Below are 23364 nucleotides of genomic sequence, written 5' to 3' on the forward strand. Positions count from 1 at the left end.
GCCTTGCATAGCGGGAATAAATTCCACTTGGTTGTGGTGTATAATTCTTTTTATACATTGTTGGATTTAATTTGCTAATATTTTGTTGAGGATCTTGCATCTATGTTCATGAGAGATATTGGTCTAGTTTTATTTTTTTGTAATATCTTTGTCAGATTTTGATATTAGAGTAATCCCGAATTAATAGAGTGAATTAGGAATATTCCTTCTGCTTCTGGTCTTCTGGAAGAGATTGTAAAGAATTGGTATGTCTTCCTTAAATGTTTGTTAGAATTTACAAGCGAATCCATATGGCCTGGTATTTTCTTTTTTGTAAGGTTATTAATTACTGATTCAATTTCTTTTACAGATATAGGCCTACATAGATGGTTCTTTTTTCTTGTGTGAGTTTTGGCAAATTGTATCTTCCAAGGAATTGATCTATTTCATCAAGGTTCAAGGAATTGATCCATTTCACCAAGGTTATCAAATTTGTCAGCATAGAGTTGTTCGTAGTAATTCCCTTATTATCCTGCCAGTCTCCATGGAGTCTGTTGTGGTGTCCCCACTTTCATTTTTGATATTAATTGCTTATGTGTTCTTATCCCGTTTCTTCTTAGCCTGGCTAGGTAGGGTCTTGTTGCCTTTCTTAAGTACAGTTTTTAAGTATAAAGTAGTGTTAGCTATATTCATACTGTCATAAAACAAATCTCTAGAACCGTTTCATTTTGCAAAACTGAATTTCTATACCCATTGAACAATTTCCCATTTCCTCTCGTCCCATTAGAGGCTTACTCATATCTATTTAGAAAGAACCAACTTTTGATTTTCACTATTTATTTCCAGTTTTCAATTTAATTGATTTCTGTTCTAATTTTTATGGTTTCTTTTCTGTTATTTTGGATTTAATTTGCTCTTTTTCCCCCTAGTTTTCTAAGGTAGAAGGTTAGATGATTGATTTTAGATCTTCTTTTCTAATATATGTATTCAAGGCTATAAATTTCCCTCTAAGCATTCTTTTCACTGTGTTCCACAAATTTTGATAAGTTGTATTTTTATTTTCATTTTGTTCTGCATATCTTTTAATTTCTCCTGAGATTTCTTTTTTAAATTAATTTTTTTGCAGGTGACATTGGTTAATAAGATTATATAGGTTTCAAGTGTGCAGTTCTCTGATACATCATCCGTATATTGCATTGTCTGTTCACCGCCCAAAGTCAAATCTCCTTCTGTCATTATACATTTGACCTCATTTACCCTTTATTACCTTTTCACCACCCCCACTCCTCTGGCAACCACCATACTGTTAACTGTGTCTATGAGTTTTTGTTTGTTGTGTTTGTTCATTTGTTTTCAGTTTTATATCCCATGTAAGAGTGAAATCATATGGTTCTTGACTTTTTCTCTCTGACTTATTTTGCTTAGCATGATATTTTCAAGATCCACGGTTGTTGCAAATGGCAGTATTTCATCTTTTCTTATGCCTGAGTAGTATTCCATTGTATATATGTACCACATCTTCTTTATCCAATTCTCTATCGAAGGACACTGGTTGTCTCTATGTCTTGGCCACTGTGAATAATGCTGCAGTGAACATAGGGGTGCATATATGTTTACCAATAAATGTTTTCTAGTTTCTCAGGTAGATACCCAGGAAAGGGATTGCCGTGTCATTTGGTAACTCTATTCTTAATTTTTTGAGGAACCACCAGACTACCAGTTTGCACCCCCATCAGTAGTGAAGGAGGGTTCCTTTTCTCCACAACCTCTCCAGCACTTGTTAGTATACTCGTCTTATTGAAAATAGCCATTCTAACAGGTGTGAGGTGGTATCTCATTGTCGTTTGGATTTGTATTTCCCTAATAATGAAGTTGAGCATCTTTTCATATATCTGTTGGCCATTTGTATGTCTTCTTGGGAGAAGTGTCTGTCTGGGTCCTCTCCCCATTTTTTAATTGGATTGTCTGTTTGTTTAGTGTTGAGTTGTATGAATTCTTTTTTTTTAAAATCTTTATTGTTGAAAGTATTAAAGGTGTCCCATTTTTCCCCCCAATTGACCCCCTCCACCTTGCTCCCACGCCCTCCCCAGGCCTTCACCCCATTATTGTCTGTGTCCATGAGTTATGCACATAACTCTTCCCTCTGAAATATGATCATCTGTTGCATGCATCAGTGTCTCTGGATCTATTTCGTTTGTCAGGTTCTTCTGTTCATTAGCTTCTTCTTAAAGAAGACCCTTCAACATTTCATGTAGTACTGGTCTGGTGGTGATGAACTCCTTTAGCTTTTCCTTGTGTGAGAAGCTCTTTATCTGACCTTCACTTCTAAGTGACAGCTTTGCTGGGTAGAGCAATCTTGGTTGTATGTCCTTGTTTATCATCACTTTGAATATTTCTTGCCACTCCCTTCTGGCCTGCAAAGTTTCTGTTGAGAAATCAGCTGACAGTCATATGGGTGCTCCCTTGTAGGTAACTAATTGCTTTTCTCTTGCTGCTTTTAAGATTCTCTCTTTGTCTTTAACTTTTGGCATTTTAATTATGGTGCATCTTGCTGTGGGCCTCTTTGAGTTCCTCTTGTTTGGGAACCTCTGTGCTTCCTGGACTTGTAAGTCGATTTCTTTCCCCAGGTAGGGGAAGTTTTCTGTCATAATTTTTTTAAATAGGTTTTCAATTTCTTGCTCTCTTCTCCTTCTGGCACTCAATAATACGAATGTTGGGCCTCTTGAAGTTGTCCCAGAGGCTCCTTATACTATTTTCATATTTCTGGATTCTTTTTTCTTTTTGCTCTTCTGATTGGGTGGTTTTTGTTTCCTCATGTTCCAAATTGCTGATTTGATTCTCAGCGTCCTCTGCTCTACTGTTGATTCCCTGTAAATTATTATTCATTTCAGTTCCTGTAGCCTTCATTTCTGATTGGTACTTTATTATGTCATCGATGGTCTCACTTGTTTTTGTAATAGTCTTACTAATATCCTTGAGCATCCTTATAACCATAATTCTGAACTCTGTATCTACTAGCTTGCTTGGTTCTATTTCATTTAGTTCCTTTTCTGGAGATTTCTTCTTTTGTTTCCTTTTTGACATGTTTCTTTGCCTCCACATTATGGCTGCTTCCAGGTGTTTGTTTCTATGTATTAGGTAGAGCTGCTATGTCTCCTGGAATTTGTAGAGTGGCTTTGTGTAGTAGGTGTCCTGTAGGGTCCAGTGACTCAGCCTCCCCAGTCACCTGAGCTGGGCTTTCTAGGTGCTCCCCTGTGTGGGCTGTCCTGTTGTAGTTGAGCCTTGGTTGCTATTGGGTTCACTGGGAGGAACTGACCCCCAGACCCCCTCTGTGTGGGGAGGGTTTGCCAAAGGAGCAGTGGCCTCTGTCAGCTCTTCTGTCTGGGAGAAGGCTGCCCCTCCACCTCTGGCCCTGATTTCAGGCAAGTTAGTTCCTCCCCAAATGTCCCAGGTTACTTTCAAGCTGCTTCCCAGCACTGGAGCTCAGAGGGAGCATGTTTCTGAGTGAGTCCGTGTGCGGGCCCTTTAAGAGAACAACCTGGGACTCCTGCTGCTTCTGTGTCCCTCAGTGACAGTCCCCGCTGGTTTTTACAGCCTGAAGGTGTGGGGACTTCTCTTCCCGGCCCTGGAGCCCTGGGCTGGGGGTCCGATGTGGGGCTGGGACCCCTCACTCCTCTGGGAAACCCCCACCACTGAGATGTTCCTTCTGGGTTTCAACCGCGGTACAGGGTGTGGGCCTGCGGCGGAGTCTCCGGGATTCAGCCCTGATCTGCCCGCCCCTCCGCCCCTCCGCCCCTCCTACCGGTCTCATTGCTTCCTCAGTTCCCTGGTTGTAGGGCTTCTGTTAAGCTAGATTTCAGGAGGTTCTGAGTGATGGTTGTTCTGTATTTTAGTTGTAATTTTGATGTGGTTGTGGGAGGCGACGGGTACAGCTGTTACCTACACCACCATCTTAGTAAGTTTCCCAGCTCAGAGAAATCTTGAACCATGTTTAAAACTACTGATAGCAGATTGTTAACTACTGCTGGATTCTCCATCCCAATACTATCGTCAGATAGAAAATTCCCACAGGACTTCATGTTAGACTTCTAGTCACTGCTTTCCTTTGCTAGCTTTCTTGGCACACCCTTCAGATCTGAATTCTTTCTATATTTTGTCTATTAACCCCTTGTTGGAGCTGTTGTCTGTAAATGGTTGCCTTTTTGTTGGCTGGTTGTCATTGTTGAGTTGTATAAGTGCTTTGTATATTGTGGATATTAACCCCCTATTGGGAGGTGGTGTTCACAAATGTCTTCTCCCATTCAGTTGATTGCCTTTTTGTTTTTTACAGTTTTGTTTGCTGTGCAGAAGCTTTTTAGTTTGATGTAGCGCTGTTTGTTTAATTTTGCTTCTGCTTTCCTTGCCTTTGAGGTCAAATTCATAAAATCGTCTCCTGAGATTTTTATTTGAGACGTAGGCATATCGGGGCTAAATCCCAGAGACTCCGCCGCGGGCCCACACCCTGTGCTGCGGTTTTTTTTAGAAATATGTTGTTTAATCTCCCAAGTGTTTTGGGATCTTCCAGCTGTTTTTCTGTTATTGATTTCTAGTTTAATTCCATTGTGCCTTGAGAGCATATTTGGCATATTTTCTATTTTAAATTTGTTAAGGTGTTTTATGACCCTGATTGTGGTGAATGCTCTATGTGAGCTTGAGAAGAATGTGTGTTCTGCTGTATTAGGATGAAGTAGTCTACACATTACAGTAGCCTTTTTATTGGATTGACTGTAGCCTGACTGAGCCTTGTCCAAACTATATAGCTTCTATACTGATCGTTCCAAAATGAGACTTTTACTTCTCACTCCTCTACTCAAACTTCTTCAGAGGTTCCTTGTTGCCAAACAGCTAAAATGTACCCTTTTGCATGGGCTGAAAGAGCCTTCAAGTCAGATCTCTTCTCATCTTATCTGGCTTCTTAGACAATAATTCAAGCCCGTCTCCTCACTTCGTCCTTCAAGCATATCAAATTACTTTAATTGTCCAGGTCCACTATTATTTTTTCTATTGCTTCTGTACATGTTGTATGTACCTGTACTATTTTTTGGCAATATACCATTTTTCACTTCTCAGGAGGTCTCTTTTCTGGAGCCTGTCTTTTAACTTTGTGTTGTCAGTACCTGGGCTGCTGTAAGCAATTAAATATTTTTTGAGTGAAAATACTATTTTTTTTCAACTGAGGGAAAGTTTAAAGTGGAATGCTCTCAGATGCTAAGTTTTGACAACTGCTTAAACTTGTATAACCCATAGCCCATAAAGATATAGAATATTTCCATCATCTTAGAAGATTTCTTTGTGTTTTTTCCTAGTTAATCCCTTATACAGCAGTTGTTTGATGCTCCCCCCCCCCACTCCAGTAGATTAGAGTTGTCCTTTGAGAACTTCATGAAAATAGAATCATGTAACTCTTTTGTCTCGCTTTTGCTGAGCATAATGTTTTTGCAGTTTATCCATGTTGGTTAAGTGTATCAGCAAATACTTTATTTCTTTTAATTGTTGATTAGTATTCTGTTGTTTTATCCTAAATTTTGTTTATTTTCCTTTATATGATTGTTAGTTTTCAAACTTTATGAATAAAGCTGCTGTAACATTTTTGAACAACTCTTTTTCTTGTATATTTTTGTTGAAATTAACCATTTCTCTTGTGTTTTCATTTTGTTTTATTGATCTGATGTCTATCTTTGCATCAGCATTACATATCTTGATTGCTCTATCTTTTATAGTAAATATAAAAATTAGGTAGTGTAGTCCTCTGATTTTGTTGTTATTTTGCAAGACAGTTGTGACTATTCTAGGTTGTTTGCATTTTCATATAAAAATATAGAATCAGCCTTTCAGTTTCTCGACTTGATGGAAACCAACATTTAAACAATACTGGCTTCCAATCCATGAACGTGGTATATTGCCACATTTATTTAGGTTTTCTTTAACTTATCTTAGCATTGTTTTTTAAGTTTTCACTGTAAAGTTACTGGACATATTTTCTTATATTTACCCTTAAGTGCTATTTTATTTTTTGGAAACAATTATTTAAGTGGCATTTAAAAAAATTTTTATGTCTAATTGTTCAGGACTAGTATGTAGAAATCTTTTTATATTGACTGTGTATTCTATGACCTTGTTACATGTAGTTAATAGTTCTAGCAGTTATTTAGGTTTATTCACAGTCATATTGTCTGATTATATTGTTTATACATTTTACATCTTCCTTTCCAATCTGTGTGTCTTACTTTTTCCTTCCTTATTGCACTGACCATACCCTCCAGTACAATGTTGAATAAAAGTGGTAAGAGAAGACATCTTTGCCTTGTTTCTCATCTTTAGGGGGCTGCATTCAGTTTTTTATCATTAAGAATTATTTTTTAAGAAGTATTTTAGCTCTAGGTTTTTTTATAGATGACTTTATTAGGTTGAAGAAGTTTTCTTTCTAGTTTGCTAGAAATTCTTTGTAAAAATGAATGGATGTAAAACTTTATCAAATGCTTTTTCTCCATCTATTAGATAATCTTACAGTTTTTTCTCCTTATTATCTTAAAATAGGGAATTACATTGATTTTCAAAATTAAATCAACCTTGCATTCCTGGGATTAACCGATTTGGGTCATGATGTATCATCATTTTTATATGTTGTTAGATTCAGTTTACTAATTTTTTAAAAGAAATTACTGTGTATGTTTATGAGGGATATTAGTTTTCTTTTGAAAGTTTTTAATTACAAATCCAATTTTTAAAACACATATAAAGCTACTCAGACTTTAAAATTTTTTCTTGAACCATTTTTAATAAGTTGTATTTTTCAAGGAGTTTGTCCATTTTGTTTTAACTGTTTAGTTGAACAGAGTTGTAAATAATATTTTTTTATTTTTTATAGCCTAAAGGACAGATCTATGATTTCTTCTTTCTCATTCCTGATAGTGGTAATTAATTTTTTTCTTCCTTAGTCTGCGAAGAGATTTATCAATTTTACTGATATCTTCAAAGAATCAGGTTTTGGTTTTATTGATTATTTACTGTTGTTTATTTTAACTTTCGTCTTCATTCTGTTAGTTTCTTCCTTCTACTTACTTTTTAAAAAATTTGGTCTTTTCCTAGCTTTTTGAAGTGGAAGGTTAGATGATTCTTAGACTTCATTTTTAATGTAAGCGTTTGAAGTTCTAAACTTCTTACCTTCCTTTTGATTTCTTTTTGACCCATGAATTGATTAGAAGTGCTTTGTTCAATTTCTTAATATTTTGAAAAGTTACAGATATCTTTTTGCCATTGATATTTAATCATTGCATTCAGAGAACTGTACATTGTATAATTTCAGTCTTTTTAAATTTGTTGAGACTTGTGTTAGCGCCCACCATTTAATTAGTTGATGAATATTCTTTATTCACTTGAAAAGAATGTGCATTCTGGCTGTCCTTGGGTGGGTTATTTTGTAAATGTCAATTAGGTCACATTGGTTAGTTGTGTTCTTCAAGTCTTTTATATCCTTACTTGTTTTCCAACAATTAAAATGTGTTTGCAGAAAGACCCAGTTCAAATTTGTATGTTGCATTCATTGTCATGTCTTTAGTTTTCTTTAGTCTGGGTTACTTTTTTATGATTATAATACTTGAAAATTACCAACCCTCTATTTTATAAAGTACTTCTTAGTTTGGGTTTATCTGATTTTTTTTCCTTTTAATGAGATTTAAGTTATTACCTTTGGCAGGCATATCGCAAAAAGTGGTGCTGTGTTCTCTCCCCACTGCATTCTGACATGTGGCACTTGATTTTTATTTTCCCTGTTCTGATGATGGTTCACTTTGATCAGTTGATTAAAATGATGTCTGCCAGGTTTTCCCACTGTAAAGTTAATCTCATTTCTCATCACACTTTTAATTTATTCATTTATTTGTATCAACATGGACTTAGGAGTTTTTTATTCACTGGGTTAAAATCTATTATATGATTATTTTAATGCTTGGTTGGAGATTTGTCCAGTTGGAGCCTCTTAAAGTGGGCTTCTATGTTCTTTGACATGTTCCATCAATCTTTGAGCACCTTGCCTTCTGTCACAGGGTGTTCTAGGCTTATCTTTATTTTTCCTGGCTTATCTTGTATTTTTCCTGCCTCAGCCCTGGAATCAGTCATTTCTCTGAGTACCTTTAGTTCATTTTAGTAGAGAATGGTATTTAGAAGTCAAGATCTGGGTTCTTAATGTGCTGCTTATTGCTGTTGTGGTATAGCTGCTCCCAGTCCTCTCAGTGGACAAAGCCAGAGAAAATATGTATGTATGTAATTATATACGTCTGTATGTATATATGTGCACCCATTTACTTATATAATTATCTCCATATCTATCTATTAGTATTGAAAACCGTGAGTTCACACTGATATCTCCAGTTAGAGTCCATTACACAGAGTATATTTTAGGTTTCTCGTGTCTGTATTTTATGACTTCCTTCTTATAAACAGTGAGAAACCTGGCTTTTGATATCCTTAATATATTTACTTATTTTTCCTGCTATACTACCTCCCTTCCTGTGCAGATTCCCTCTTCACTCTACCCAGGCTCCTATACTCCATGGCAGAGCATGCCACTCCGGGTCTTCTGTATAGATGCCTTTCTCTCCTTGCATATGCTTTAACAACTTGTATTGAGTTTCATCACCACATGGAGCCTGCCCTCTTTATACACTGTGCTCGTCCACACCTATCTTTTGATACCTTCTACACCCCACCTAGCTTCTGAACCTTGCTCCAGGCTGACCTTCCTTCACAGCATAGATCCTTACTTATGCTGTTTGGGCTCCAGCACCTCATGCTGAGTTGCCCTTGAATGTGGAGAACCTGCTTTGGGCAGCCCTGCCATGCAGATGCCCTGTTTATCTTGCCTGGGATCTAATACCATGTTCTGCTCTAGCTTATGGCTTTAGGAGTGAGTGGTCCACAAAGAGTAAGTGGTTTAGGAGGGCCAAGAAGGGAAGGGGCGTGACTTACTTTTACTGCTTTTAAACTTAAGTTTGAAATTACACAGATTCATAGGAAGTTGTAGAAATACTATAGAGATATCCCATGTACTCTTATTTTCCCTCAGTGGTTACTTAGGTAACTATAGTACAGTCTCAGAATAAGGAAATTGACATTGCTACAATATCTAGTGTTCTATATATATATAATATAGGTGGGTATGTGTAACCACAGTCAAGATACAGAACTAATACATCAGCACAAAAGGTCTTCCTTGTGCTTTTCCTTTGTAGTCACACCATTTTCCCCCTGCACCATTCCTTACCCCTGGCTGTCCTATCCCTAATTTTTCATTTCTATAACTTAGTCATTTTGAGAATGTTATGTCATTTGAGGTTGACATTTTTCACTTAACATAATTCCCTTGAGAACCACCTGAGTTGTGCTTATCAAGAATTTGTTCTTTTTTATTACAAAGTGGTATTCCATGGTATGGATGAACCACACTTTAACCATTCAGTTATTAAAGGACATTTTAGTTGTTTCCACATTTTGGCTATTACAAATAAAGGTACTATGAAAACTCATGTGTAGGTCATAGGTGTACATATTTCCAGAATAAATACCCTATTATATTCCTACCACTAAATATAGTTACTCCTAACACTTTGGTATAATTGGTTTTCTTTGATTTGCACACCGTGCATATCATCATGTTGCTTTTTATCCACTCTTTTTACTTACCCACATATTTTGAACTTTTTGTGAACTCCTTATTCTTCTAATACATACTTCTTAAATGTCTGCTTGATATTCCATATTTATGGATAATCCATAATTGATGTGAAAGGAAAGATTATTTTTAGCAGTTTTGAGTTTTAGGTAATAGAATATTTAAGTGATGTTTTATAGAAATTGGTAACCCTCTTTGTATCTAAGGAATTACTCATCTGTAATTGTATAATAATAACCATAAATATTTGTGTAGAATTTCAAAGTTTTCTAGGTGCTCTTTATGTAATCTCATTTGATATTTTGATGTGTATGAGTTGGATATTACTACTGTCACTAATTAATAGATGAGGAAATGATTATGATAATAAGTGGCATCAAGAACCTACCATATATTGCTGTGGGCTATAGTTGATGCTTTATGTATGTAATCTCTTTTAACTCTACAGAAATTTCATGAGGATTATTTCCTCCATTTTACAGGTGGAAAAAGTTTCAAATGATTAAAATTTAATTGATCAGCCTCACTGCTAATATTACTGTTTGGAATTAGATTGTGTTTCCTTTAACTCCAACTTATGCTTTTCTTGCTTTGCTGTATTACTTCTGGAAGCCAAGTTCACCTACATAGTAATTGGAAAAGGTGGGATTAAAACTCAGATCTTGTGCTTCATGTAAATATTTTGGCATTTTGTGTACTTGTTATTTTTTAAATTATTATTTTTTTCCTTTAGTAGTACCTGTTATAGAACCACTAAAAAATTCTTTGCACATTCTGGCAGTAACCAAACTATAGTTCATATATGGAAAAATAAAATATGTTCATGCAAAAATCATTTTAAAATAAGTTTGAGTAATTTATATTTATTAAGAAGCAGTTACAGTAATGGAAATAACACTGGATTAAGTGATCTAAGATCTTGGTTAAGTCCTAGTTTTGAAACTTAACAGCTTGGGTAAGACACTTAACTCCCTGAAGTTTTAGTTTTCTTATTGGTATTCTTATTGGTAACATAAGGATAAAACGTAATTCACAGATCACAGTAGTCAGGATCTGAGTTGCTAGATTTGGAAGATATGTTTAAATTTTGGTTTTCCCTCTTAATGGAATTTTAGATAAGCAACCTAACCTTTGTGAGCCTTAGTTTTCTCATTTTGAGGATGGGATGTAAAGAACTAACCTCATAGTGTTATTGTAGGATTAAATGCAATAGAGTATAGTCTAGAGTATACGCACCTCACCCCCCAATTCCCCAAACAGTGTCCCCTAGCACCTAGGACAGTGCCTAGCACATAGTAAATGTTAGGTAAGTCTTAGTTTATTTTGCTGAGGAGGAGGAATCACAGATTTGTAGAATACCATATAAATGTTGAATATTTTTAAAAACAGCTTTATTGAGGTATTATTGAACACAAAAATCTGCACATATTTAATGTATGCAATTTGATAAGTTTTGAATATTAAATATTTTTGTAGCTAGAAAAAAATCAAAGTAGTACAGAGCTCACATAAACCCGTCACCCAGCTTTCTCTAATATCAAAGCTTCTTCAACCATAGTATTGTTATCAAAACCAGGAACTTAATGTTGATAAAATGCTATTCACTAGTAGTTTTACAGACCTTATTTATATTTGTTTTCTTCCTAATGTTCTTTCCTGTTCCAGGATTCAGTTCAGAATCCCATATAGCGTTTAGTTATTGTATCTTCATAAGTCTCCTTTATCCTGTGGCAGTTGCTCAGTCTTTCCTTATCTTTTATGACCATGACACTTGATGAATATTAGTCAGTTATTTTTTAGAATTCCTCAGTTTGAGTTTGTCTGATGTTTTCTCATGATTAGCTTGAGGCTCTGCATTTTTTGACAGTCCCACAGAAGTGATGTTGTGTTGTCAGTGCCTCATATTAGGGAGTACAAAAAGTGGATATGTCTTATTACTAGTGATATTAATCATGATTCTTTGTTAAGGTGATATTGGCCAGTTTTCCCCGCTGTAAAGTCACTAGTTTTCCCTTTGTAATTGACAGATATCTTGGAGGAGATACTTTGAATCTGTTTAAATATCCTATTTTACCTCAAATTTTTACCTACTGATTTTAGCATCCATCAGTGGACCCTACTGGCTGTTGTTAATTAATGTGTTTGCCTAATTGTGATTTTTCATTTTCCTCATTTCTTCTATATTTTGTTGTAGCTGTCTGTTTCTCCCATTTATTATTTTTTTCAACTTATATCAGTATGGCTGTTCATTGTTTTCTATGATTATAACCCAATACTGTCATCATTTATCTTGTGGCTCAGATTGTCCCAGCCTTGCCCATTAGGAGCTCTTTCAGATTGGCTTTGTGTCCTTTGACATGTGCTGATCCTTTTTCAGGCGTTTTCACTTCTGGCTCCGCAAGGTGTTCCAGGGACATCTTATATTTTCCCCTGCACCAGCTCTGAAGTCAGTCACTTTAAGGAGCCCCAGTTCTTTTATTTGAATCATGGTATTTAGAAAGTAAGTTCTGGGTGCTAGATGTGTTGGATGTCATTGTTCCTCGGTGATCTTAGCAGGTACAACTAGAAAATACATGTATGTCTTCTAACCCACACATGCACACACATCTATAGTAATTTCATTATGTTGCTGGGGCCCAGGCATCTGTATTAAAAGAGATTGAGTGGAGATGAGGCAGGGAATGCAGAATATAGTTAAGTATCTAGATCAGTGGTTCTCCAAATTTCTGGTTTTCTTTACTCTTTATTTATTTTTATTTATTTTATTTTATTTTTTAAACATATCTTTATTGATTTCAGAGAGAGGAAAGGAGGGGGAGAGAGAGAGATAGAAACATCAATGATGAGAGAGTCATTGATCAACTGCCTGGCCCGCAATCCGGGCATGTGCCCTGACCAGGAATTGAACTCTGATCTCCTGGATCCTAGGTCGATGCTCAACCGCTGAGCCACGCCCAGCCGGGCAGTTTCCTTTACTCTTGAAAAATACTTAAAATTCCTAACAGTTCTTGCTTATGTTGTTTATATATCAATATTTACTATTTTAGAAATTAAAACTGAGAAATTTAAAATTTTACTTAATTTATAAACAGCAGGTCTCCTTAGTTAACATATTTTTAGTGAAAACCCTATTTTCTAAAACAAAATTTAGAATTTGTTTTACAATTTTACAAATCTTTTTATTGTCTGGCTTATTAAAAGGTAACTGGTTTCTCAAACTTGCTAATTCATTCCACCTGTGGTGACAGCACATGCTAGTTAGCGTCTGGATAATGCCACTGTATACTTATGAGAGGAGAGTGAAAAAAACAGGTATTACGATGAAAGTCTTTTTTGATCTTGTGGACCACCTGAAAGTGTGTCAGGGACCTTCAGGAGTCCCTGGACCACACTTTGAGAACCACTGGTACAGATTTACTGAAACTCTTACAAAATAAAGGGTCATATGTTCTAGAGGGATGGGTCTAGAACTACTGCCATGAGGAACAGAAGAGAACTTAAATCATGATGTTATGAAATTGAAAGAATCACATTTCCAGGTAGGATGGGTAGGATTGGGATGGGCAGCATTATTTCAGGTAGGATAACTTGATCACTTTGTCTATTTTATCTGCCAGTTATCTAAATTATAAGATGCCGATATAGCAAGCCAAGTGCAAATTTATAGTGAGAAATGTCATAGGGCAGTAGACTAGAGTGTTTTTGTGAACTGTAGATCCCTGAACCTTTTCGATATTGAAAGGTAGCTGTGGACTTTCTCAAACCCTGACAAATGTAGCGCCTTTCAAAATTTTGCATGCAATTATAGGTTAGACGGAAGGGAGGGTTATGGTTCACGATTCACACAAAGGTCTGTCCGTCAGTCTGCTGCTGCCCCTCCCTGCTGTGTTCTGTGGCTTGGTGAGCTTTGAATCAGAAATCTTCCTGTTGGCTGGTTACATCTAACTGTTCTTGCCAAAACCATTCTGGAAACACACACAGACACACACACACACACACACACACACACACACACACACACACACACACACACACACACACACACACACACACACACACACACACACACACACACACACACACACACACACACACACACACACACACACACACACACACACACACACACACACACACACACACACACACACACACACACACACACACACACACCCCCCCCCCCCCCCCCCCCCCCCCCCCCATTTGCTTGGTCTTAAATTTCTTTTTCTCTGGACTCCATGAATACTCCCAAATATTGCTAACATTCTTTCTTTAGAGAGTATGTTTGTAGTTCAGTTAATTGTGTTGTATCTTTTTTTTTACATTTTAACACTTGTTATATTTGTGGTCACATTGATTCAACTTGTTTCCTAGGTAATATTGTGAAACAAATTCCTTCTAGTGATAGTTAAACACATCCTTTTTGTTTGGCTATGTAGTGCTTTATTACTCTCAGAATAACTGTTTCTCTAAATTTGGGAGCAGTTTTTTTGTCTATATGCTTACTCTAGATAATTCTTTCTGAAAATTTGTCAGTAAGAAGAAGGAAGTTGTTAGAAGAATTTTGGTCTACGAGAATTTATTTTATGGGGGAAGTTTAAGTGTGCTTTTAGGTAGAGAAGTCGCTGGTTGAGTAAAAAATTATTTTAGAGACAGTTGAAGCAGCAGAGCCTCGGAGATGGGCAGGAATGGAATCATACCTTCTTTTTGCTCAAACAGGGACCAGAAGAGGAATGAGAATACCAAAAATTAAAATTGAAAATTGAAAGGAGAGGAGAGTTGGTTAAGGACAGATACTTCTGTCAAGTGTATTAGGTCTTTTCAGTAAAGTACATCATAAAGAATCTTGAAAGCTGAGCTAGGAGAATAGAATTGATATCATAGGGAAGGAGTTATGGTAGATCCCTCATTGGGGAAATGACAAGAAAACAGTTTTATATTAGTTTATTTGTGGAAGAACATATTGGGAACATGATAATGCCCTAAAACAGCAAGGCTGATAAGGTTAGTTGGAATGAATTGGATGCTGCTGGATATGGATGTGTAGGAAACTGAGAACAAAGAGGACAAGTTCAGAACGATTCATTCTCAGGAGTCACCTTCTTATTTGGGAGTTAGGTAGACCAAAATTAGCAAACCAAATCAAATATTTATTCATTGCATACTGGCAACATTTATTTTAGGTTATATGTACATTTATTGCGTCACTTTTTAACACAGTCTGGAAGAAAGAAGTGAAGGAGAGTAGCATGTTTGGAAGAAAAAAATAAATGGATTTATGTGATAAACTTGCAGTTCTGCTTAAGTCTTGTGCTTCATCTATGAAGCCTTTTGCAGTTATGTCAAATTCATTAATCTCTCACTTTTATTTCTGCCCTTACTCTCTGTTCCATTTATTTAGGTTGAGCCCAACATGTGTTGTCTTGAATTAGTTTATTTTTTTTGGGTAATACATTAAAATTCCCCATCTACATTTTAAGACATTTGAAAAGGAGACCATTTATTTATTTATTTTAAATTTTATTTTTCATTCACTATCATTTTGTATTAGTTTCAGGTGTACAGTGTAGTATTAGACAATCATATACTTTACAAGTGATCCCCTGGTATTTCAAGTACCCACCTGGTACCATATGTAGTTATTACAATATTATTCACTATATTCCCTATGCTGTGCTTTACATCCCCATTGATTATTTTGTAACTGCCAATCTTTACTTCTTAATCCTTTCACCTTTTTACCCAGCTTCCTAATTCCCCTCCCCATGGGCAACCATCAGTCTGTTCTCTGTATCTGTAAGTCTGTTTTGTTTGTTCCTTTATTTTGTTCTTTAGAGTCCACATATAAGTGAAATAATATAGTATTTGTCTTTCACTTATTTCACTTAGCGTAATATTCTCTAGGCCCATCCATGCTGTCACAAATTGTAAGATTTTATTCTTTTTTATAGCTGAGTAATATTCCATTGTATATATGTACCACTACTTTTGTATCCATGCGTCTGTTGATGGGTACTAGGGTTGCTTCCATATCTTGGCTTTTATAAATAATGCTGCAGTGAACATAGGGGTGCATATATCCTTTCAAATTAGTGTTTTGGGTTTTTTCGGATATATACTCAGAAGTGGAATCTCTGGGTCATAAGGCAGTTTTAACTTTTTGAGGACCCTCTCCATCCTGTTTTTTCATGGTGGCTGCACCAATCTACATTCCCACCAACAGTGCATGGGGGTTCCCTTTTCTCCACATCTTTGCCAACACTTGTCATGTGTTGGTTTGTTGATGATAGCTGTTCTGTCAGGTGTGAGGTGATATCTCATTGTGGTTTTCATTTGCATTTCTTTGATGATTAGTGATGCTGAGCATGTTTTCATATGTCTGTTGGCCATCTGAATGTCCTCTTTGGAGAAGTGTCTATTCGTGTCCTCTGCCCACTTTTTAATTGCATTGTTTCTTTGGGGGGGGGGGTGTCGAGTTGTATGAGTTCTTTATAAATACGGTCTTTAAAAATAAGGGGTATTAGTCTCTTATTGGATGTATCATTGGTGAATATCTGTTTCTATTCAATAGGTTGTCTTTTCATTTTGTTGATGGAAACCTTTTATTTATTATTTTAAAAAATAGGTTTTTATTGATTTCAGAGAGGAAGGGAGAGGGAGAGAGGGATAGAAATATCAATGATGAGAGAGAGTCATTGATCAACTGCCTCCTGCATTCCCCTACTGGGGATTGAGCCCGAAACCTGGGCATGTGCCCTGACCAGGAATGAAACTGTGACCTCCTGGTTCATGGATTGACACTCAATTACTGAGCCACACTGGCTGGGCCAGACCTTATATTTAGAATGTGTTCTAATATCTAGAATTATGCTCTACACATATTAGAATCTCAGTAAATTTAAAACTTTTGCTGTATTATCTTAGACTGAATTTAGCACATATTAGGCATTTAATAACTGTTGAATGAATAGGTGAGTGAAAGCTGTTATGGAAAATACCAAAGAGAATATCATATTATCAGATACCAAGATAATGTATAGGTACCTGAACTAATAAAATATAAAAGTATGGCTAGTTTTAAAATTGAATTTATTGGGGTGACATTGGTTAATAAAATTATATAGGTTTTAAGTACACAGTTCTGTAATATATCATCTGTATATTGTGTTGTGTGTTCACCACCTCAAATCAAGTCCCATTTCATCACCATTTATCCCCAATTCACTTTCTTCTAAATCCCCCCCACACCCTTGTCCCTCTGATAATCATGATATTATTGTGTCTGTGAGGTTTTTAGTTTTGTTTTGTTTTTTGCTTAATCCCTTCACCTTTTTCACCCGGCCTCCAAACGAACACAGTTTATTTTTTATTTTATTGAACCAGAAACAGTGAAATAAGTCTTGAAAAAGAAGGAATTATCCTGTGTTCTAGGCTTGAGTTATTAGTGTTTAGAATCAAGGGAAGGACATTTTCATATAGAGAGGCCATTTTATGTGTAAGGTTGGGAAAATAAAGAGAAAGAAAGCTCAAAAACGAGAAAATATCAGAATAATTATGAGGTATATTTTAGAACTAGCAAGAAAGAACCAGCTTTGACCATGGCAAGGGGTAAGGAAACATTGACACTGTAGGACTTTAAGTTTTCTAAGGATGCCGAGGAAGAAGTTACATGAGTGTAGAGGGTAGATATGACATGCCTGACAGCTCCCCTCGTCTCATAGTGGGAGACCCACAGGGAGCTTTAATCCGTGAATGAGTCCTAGAGTTTTAGGTGGAGAAATGTCTGGGTTTAGTCAAATCTTATGAAAGAAGGATGGATAGGGTGATTAACAGTATTAATGATATTTCTGGTTTGGTAGTGAGAACAGCATTGAAATTTACCTCTCAAACGTAGGCATGAGGTTTCACATGGGAGTAGGTAAAAAACTTAAGTGTTGGGGAAGAAACTAGAGGTTTTATTTTTGTTTTTATTTTTAAAATTATTATTTTTTTAAATCTTCACCTGAGAATATGTTTTTATTGATTTTAGAGAAAGAGAGAGAGAAAGAGAGATAGAAACATTGATGTGAGAAACATCAATCAGTTGCCTTTTGTACGCTCAACCGGGAATTGAACCCAAGACTGTTCAATATGTATGGGATGATGCTCCAACCATCTGATCCACACCGGACGAGGGCTATTTTTATTTTTTTAAAAATTTACCATACTACCTAGTTTATTGGTTTTCATGATGCTTTAGTAAATATGTTTCAAAAGTCCAGCAAACCAATCTTCAAGTATTAACCCATGTGTAGGTGCTTGGTTTAATTATATTTCAGTTTATTTAGGTGAAAAGTAACACTGAGAATTTGATTTTCTTTTAAAGATAGTTCTCAAGAAAAGAGTAGATAACTTATGGATGAATTATTGTCTTTTTCATTATGCTTATTTTTCATGTTCTTATAGATTACTATAGTCTTCCTTGGGCCAAAGAAGTCTTAAAGTTTCTCCAGACTTTTTGTAACTCACTTTGCTAGCTGTCTTATTATTACACCCATCACTTTATGTTTTTGGATTTACTGACATCTTTTCTAAAAACCTTAGGCTGAACCATATACTTTAGTGTGTAGTTGATTATGTTATATATAGAAGATACTACTTTATTCCATTTATGAGTGATAGCTTATTGGAGCATTCTAAAAGTGTAACTTGCTTTGTGCATATTAACATTCATAATGATTTGATCCATTGATAGTTCTAGGTTTGGGTCTGTGCTTTCACAATGTTAAAAGTGTGCCTTGTATTTGAAAATGCAAGTACTAATATGGTCACTTTCCATATATGTGGAAATAAGTAGGAGGTTCAGATACACATATTAATCTTTTTCACTGCATATAAAGGTTCTTCCTTGGTTTGTAACTGCTAATTGCAGAACTTATTTGTGCATTTGCCTTACACTCCACTTGATACTTTTACTAAAAAGAGTTCCCGTTCCCCTGTTTCTTTTTGCCTCATGCTACATTTTCATGGTGTCTTAGCAATTTATAAGCTTACAGAAATGTTGGAACTACTTTAGTGCCACTACGAAATAGGACAGAGCAGTTCAACAGATACTTATAGATGGTCTGCTATCATTTCACCTTGTCTCATACCCAACCCAAGTATGTCACTTTTAGTTCCTATCACTTTAGATGGTAACATGACTGTATGTTCCAAATAGTGATACCAAAAGAAGCCATAAAGAATGATCACTAGTACTATTCTATAACCTGATGGAATTATTAACTGAATAATCATTTACATCATATTTTTGTTGCAAGGTTCTCCTTGATTTGCGATTCTCATACTGCCTACATTCCAGGAATTTATGAAAGCTTTCAGTTCCTTATTTTGTTAGTCTGAAATCCCTGGCTTATGTTGCATTTTCCTCATGAGCCCCTTTCACACAGCTGTGTCTTCCAACTTTACACTCTGAATCTGTAAGATGTTTATAACCTTTTGCATCTTTTTTAGTGTATTTTTTAAAAATGTAATCATTAGCACATTTTTACTTCCTGGATTATTATTAGGATTTTTTTTAAAGCTTATGAATGCATAAATATATTTCTCACAGTTCTGGAGGTTGGAAGTTCTAAATCAGGGTGCCAGCATGATAGGATGCAGACTTCTTGTTGTGTCCTCACATGGTGCAAGGGTCAGGTATTTTTAATGTATTTCATAGCTTGTTGAGTTGAAAGTTTCTTAGTTTTAAGATTCTTGTGTTTTCATTTCAAAAATAGAGTGAAAATGTAGCAGTGAGGGGTGGATGACTGAGCACCATCAATTCCTTATGAGAATTGACACTAACATTAGTGACCTTAGAACCCTGGTTACACAGTAAAACCACGATATAAGGGACTAATTCGGGCCAGGGGGTGTCTGTTAAAGCCAAAAGTACATTATAATAAAGTAGATTTTCCAAATGCATATTTAAAAAATTTGACAAATCAGTTTACCTGTCTTTACTTATATATACACATTTGTATAATTAAAATTATGTATGAAAAGTTTAATTTCACAGAAAAGTTTTCTGTGTGTATTACAGTAATTTTAAATTTATACTGAATAGGTCTAGTAAATGCGTGCATTGACCAGTCACTGAGAATAAACAAATGAATACAGCTGGGGGGGGGTGTGGCTTAGTGCATGTGGGAATCAGCTGGCACCAGCTAAAACTGCTACAGAAAGTCACGCCACTAGAGATAACAGAACCAATTACTGCGCAAGATGCGATGTGATCACATGCTAATCATTTGTTGAACATTGTTTATGAGCTGTGACTCTTGGATTTAAATATGTAGATGTAGTTGTAGATATGTAATGTTTATGTTGATGAAATTACTACAGTGTTTTTTTTTTACATATGGCCTATTCGCTAAAATTTGTTAAAAATAACAGTGAATTAATAAAAAAAAACCTGTTAATTTAATTATAAGCAAATCTTGGTTAAAAGCATTTTAACATTAACAATGTTAATTTTCACATATGACATATGGACTGGAAATTTTGTCCATTAAATCCAAAGTCCGTTAAATCGAGGTCCGCAAAATCAAGGGTTTACTGTATCTTTTTTGGGACAGATAACTCTTCATATCTGTGGGAACTGACATCTGAAAATAGGTAATATTGTTGATATCTTAATGTTTCTTGTAGTAGTACTATATTTATTGTGTAATTAGCATCATGTCTTGTACATAGCAGGAAGCCTAAACTCATATGCCAATTCCATAAACAAATTTGGTGATGGTTTGTTGTAGAAGCCAGGAAAATATTGGCTAAAATATTGTCAAAAGTGTTGTGCTTAAAAATAACTGAAGTTTCATTGTTTGTCTTACTTTTCTTTTGATGTGATTACCTTTTAGAATTTTGTTGTTTTCTTGATCTTTTGTAAATTGAGAGAAAGCCCATTGTGAAGTTAGAATACTCCTTTTATCCCCCAGTATTTTATTGATTTTTGGAATTTAACCTTTTTCTGTGCTTTTAACCTCAGTATCACTTCACTTCTTTATTCTGGTAGGTCTTATAATTAACCATTTTTTCGCAGGGCTTCTTTAATCTTTTTTTCCAGATAGATGCTTGTAAAATCTTAGTTTATCCCTCAGTTTATGTCCTCTTGGTTTTTATTTTTCAATTGCCCATTAATGAACTGAAATTCTTCAGTGAATTATTTACTTGCATACACACATAGATTATCTGGGGAGCCACATATATGTAGGGTTAGCAAAGAATTAAACATGCAATGGCATTTTGTCACAATGGATTGTGTTTATTTCTAAAATTGGCCTTTTTTTTTTTTAACAGATAAGTGTAAAACAGGAAATTACTTTTACTGATGTATCTGAGCAACTGATGAGAGACAAAAAACAAATCAGAGAGCCAGTAGACTTACAGAAAAAGAAGAAACGGAAACAACGTTCTCCTGCAAAAGTAAGAGACTATGTTAAGGTGGTGGTCCCTAACCTGTTAATCCTGAACTGTTGGTTAACCTTATGGGCAGCAACCTTGACTGGACCATAAGGCAGATGTACAAAGTATCACATGGCTTAGTAAAGTTGGAATGTTGCATCAGCTTCCCTGAGAGGAAGGGATGCATGCCTGCATGGAGGTGGCGGGCCATTCCTTTCAATTTTTTCACTTTTCTTTTACCGTGCCTTTTTTCTAAAAACATTTTTCTTTCCCTATGTCCCTCTTCTTTAAAAACTGGCAGATGGTATGCAGTGCCCTGCTTTTCATTCATATTAATTTTACTTATTTTAATATTACGGTTTTAGGAAAACTCAGTACCAATTATTCATCAGGAAAAAGTTGTGGAATACCTGTATTAGAATAGAATGTAAGCTCCATGAGGGGCAGGGACCTTATTTTTTTCACAGCTTTATCCCAAGAGCCTGGAATAGTAGGCATAATAGATACTCAATTAATATTTTTTGGGTGAATGAATGGGTAAGTAAACAAACAAGTGACCCAGTAAACGCTATTAGGAATTGCCTGCTTTTTTCCCCTCTTCAGTACAGTAATAGTTGACTATATGTAACGTTTTGATATTCCTGTAAAGTCTATGGACTCTGCAGTGTATTTACAGCTTTGTAGTTATTTTTCATCTTTTGTTTTCTTTCCTCATATAATGAAGAGGGCTTTTTAAAAAAAGATTCTATTATAACATGACGTTTTTATTTTGAGGGCTGTTTTTGCATATGTGATTTAAATCATAATTATCACTATTTATTATTTATATACTTTTAGACTCAGTAGTGTTCTAGAGCCAGCTGGTACTGGCTTGCCATAACTGATTGCTAGGTTTTCAGGAATTTTGCAAGTCAGTGCTAAAACCATTGGTAGCTTAAAATTAGTCACGGTGAGAATATTTACACCATGGAAATCAGTAAACCTTTTCCAGCCCTCTGACTTCTTAACCTGTTGTTAAACATTTACCACCATACCACTGCTTTTGGGGTATATAAGTATGCCTGTTATAGAAAAGTTTGAAAAATACAGAGGTGAAAATAACCCATAGTCATGTTTCCTGGAGATAAACTACCTTAATTTCCTGCCATATTCCCTTTCTATCTTCAAGTTTGTAGGTAGGTAGGTAGGTAGGTAGGTAGGTAGATGATAGATAGATAGATAGATAGATAGATAGATAGATAGATAGATAGATAGATAGATAGAATTTTCAGATTTTTAACACTTGAAGTGTTTGTAAGCTATTTAAAGTTATTAGTGGTTTTTATAAGGATATAAGGATATTACTAGCTGCATAATATTCTTGATATATCACATATTCAGTGATTATTTTGTTGAAAAGTTGTATTCTCTTTGCCTTTATTTTAAATCATGCCGCACTTAAAATATTTGTGTATAGATATTTGTGCCCTACTGAATCAGAGGCCGTGAACTTTTGAAAAGGTTTCTTGATGATGTTACTCCTACCAGAAATGTTGTACCAGTTGCTAATTGCAGTGACCTAAGGTGTGTCTGTCTACAGCCTCATCAGCCTTGAGTATGAGACCTTTGCTTTTTTTTGTAGCTTAAGATGGGCATCTCAGTATAGTTTAATTTCTTTAGCTATTGGTCATACTAAATTTGGTTTGTTTGGTTTTTCCCCCATAATCGTTGGCATTTTATATTTCATGTTTTCTGAAATCCCTCCCTCCTTCTCTTTTCTTGGGGCTGATGTTTTTCTGGGCAATTTATATGATACTTTTTGAATGTTTATTTATATTAATGAATAAATCAGATTCTTCATTATAGAACAATACCAGGTTTTGGGGGAAAATTAATTTCTAAAATGGTTTGTGATAGTGTTGCATTCACTGCTGATCTGTGAGGAATTTATTTCAGGTCTAAAAACAACATAATATATGTAAGTTCTACATTTTCTTTGATATTTTATTGCCATATTTTCCAAGTACTATTCTTCAGTGTAATGTATTCTGAAATTCTGACTAAAACTCAGGCTGTTATCTTCTAGTAGAGTGTATTTGGTAGTATGTTCTAGGTGTTTGTAAGTAGATTAGATTTTTATAGAGTTTAAGCTGTTTTCCTTTCTATTTGAGATAAATTCATTTATAGTGTATTACTTTATATTTCTAAAGGTATTATTTAAGTATTTATATAATCTCCGTAGTTGCTAGGTGAAAGATTTGGCCTAGTCTAAC

At 35.4% G+C, this 23364-nt stretch overlaps 1 protein-coding gene across 6 annotated transcripts in view; it reads left to right on the top strand.

Annotated features, from left to right (window-relative positions):
• The window catches only part of ZNF148 (zinc finger protein 148), a 96400-nt gene that overhangs the window by 52563 nt on the left and 20473 nt on the right, over positions 1-23364 (top strand). For all 6 annotated transcript variants that reach the window (XM_081138549.1, XM_081138553.1, XM_081138554.1 and 3 more), the window contains one exon: positions 21008-21133. In XM_081138549.1, coding sequence (XP_080994675.1) covers positions 21008-21133 — 126 coding nt within the window. The remainder of the gene's footprint in view (positions 1-21007; positions 21134-23364) is intronic.

The sequence above is a fragment of the Miniopterus schreibersii genome, assembly GCF_964146895.1.
Source record: "Miniopterus schreibersii genome assembly, chromosome: 5".
Taxonomy (NCBI): domain Eukaryota; kingdom Metazoa; phylum Chordata; class Mammalia; order Chiroptera; family Miniopteridae; genus Miniopterus; species Miniopterus schreibersii.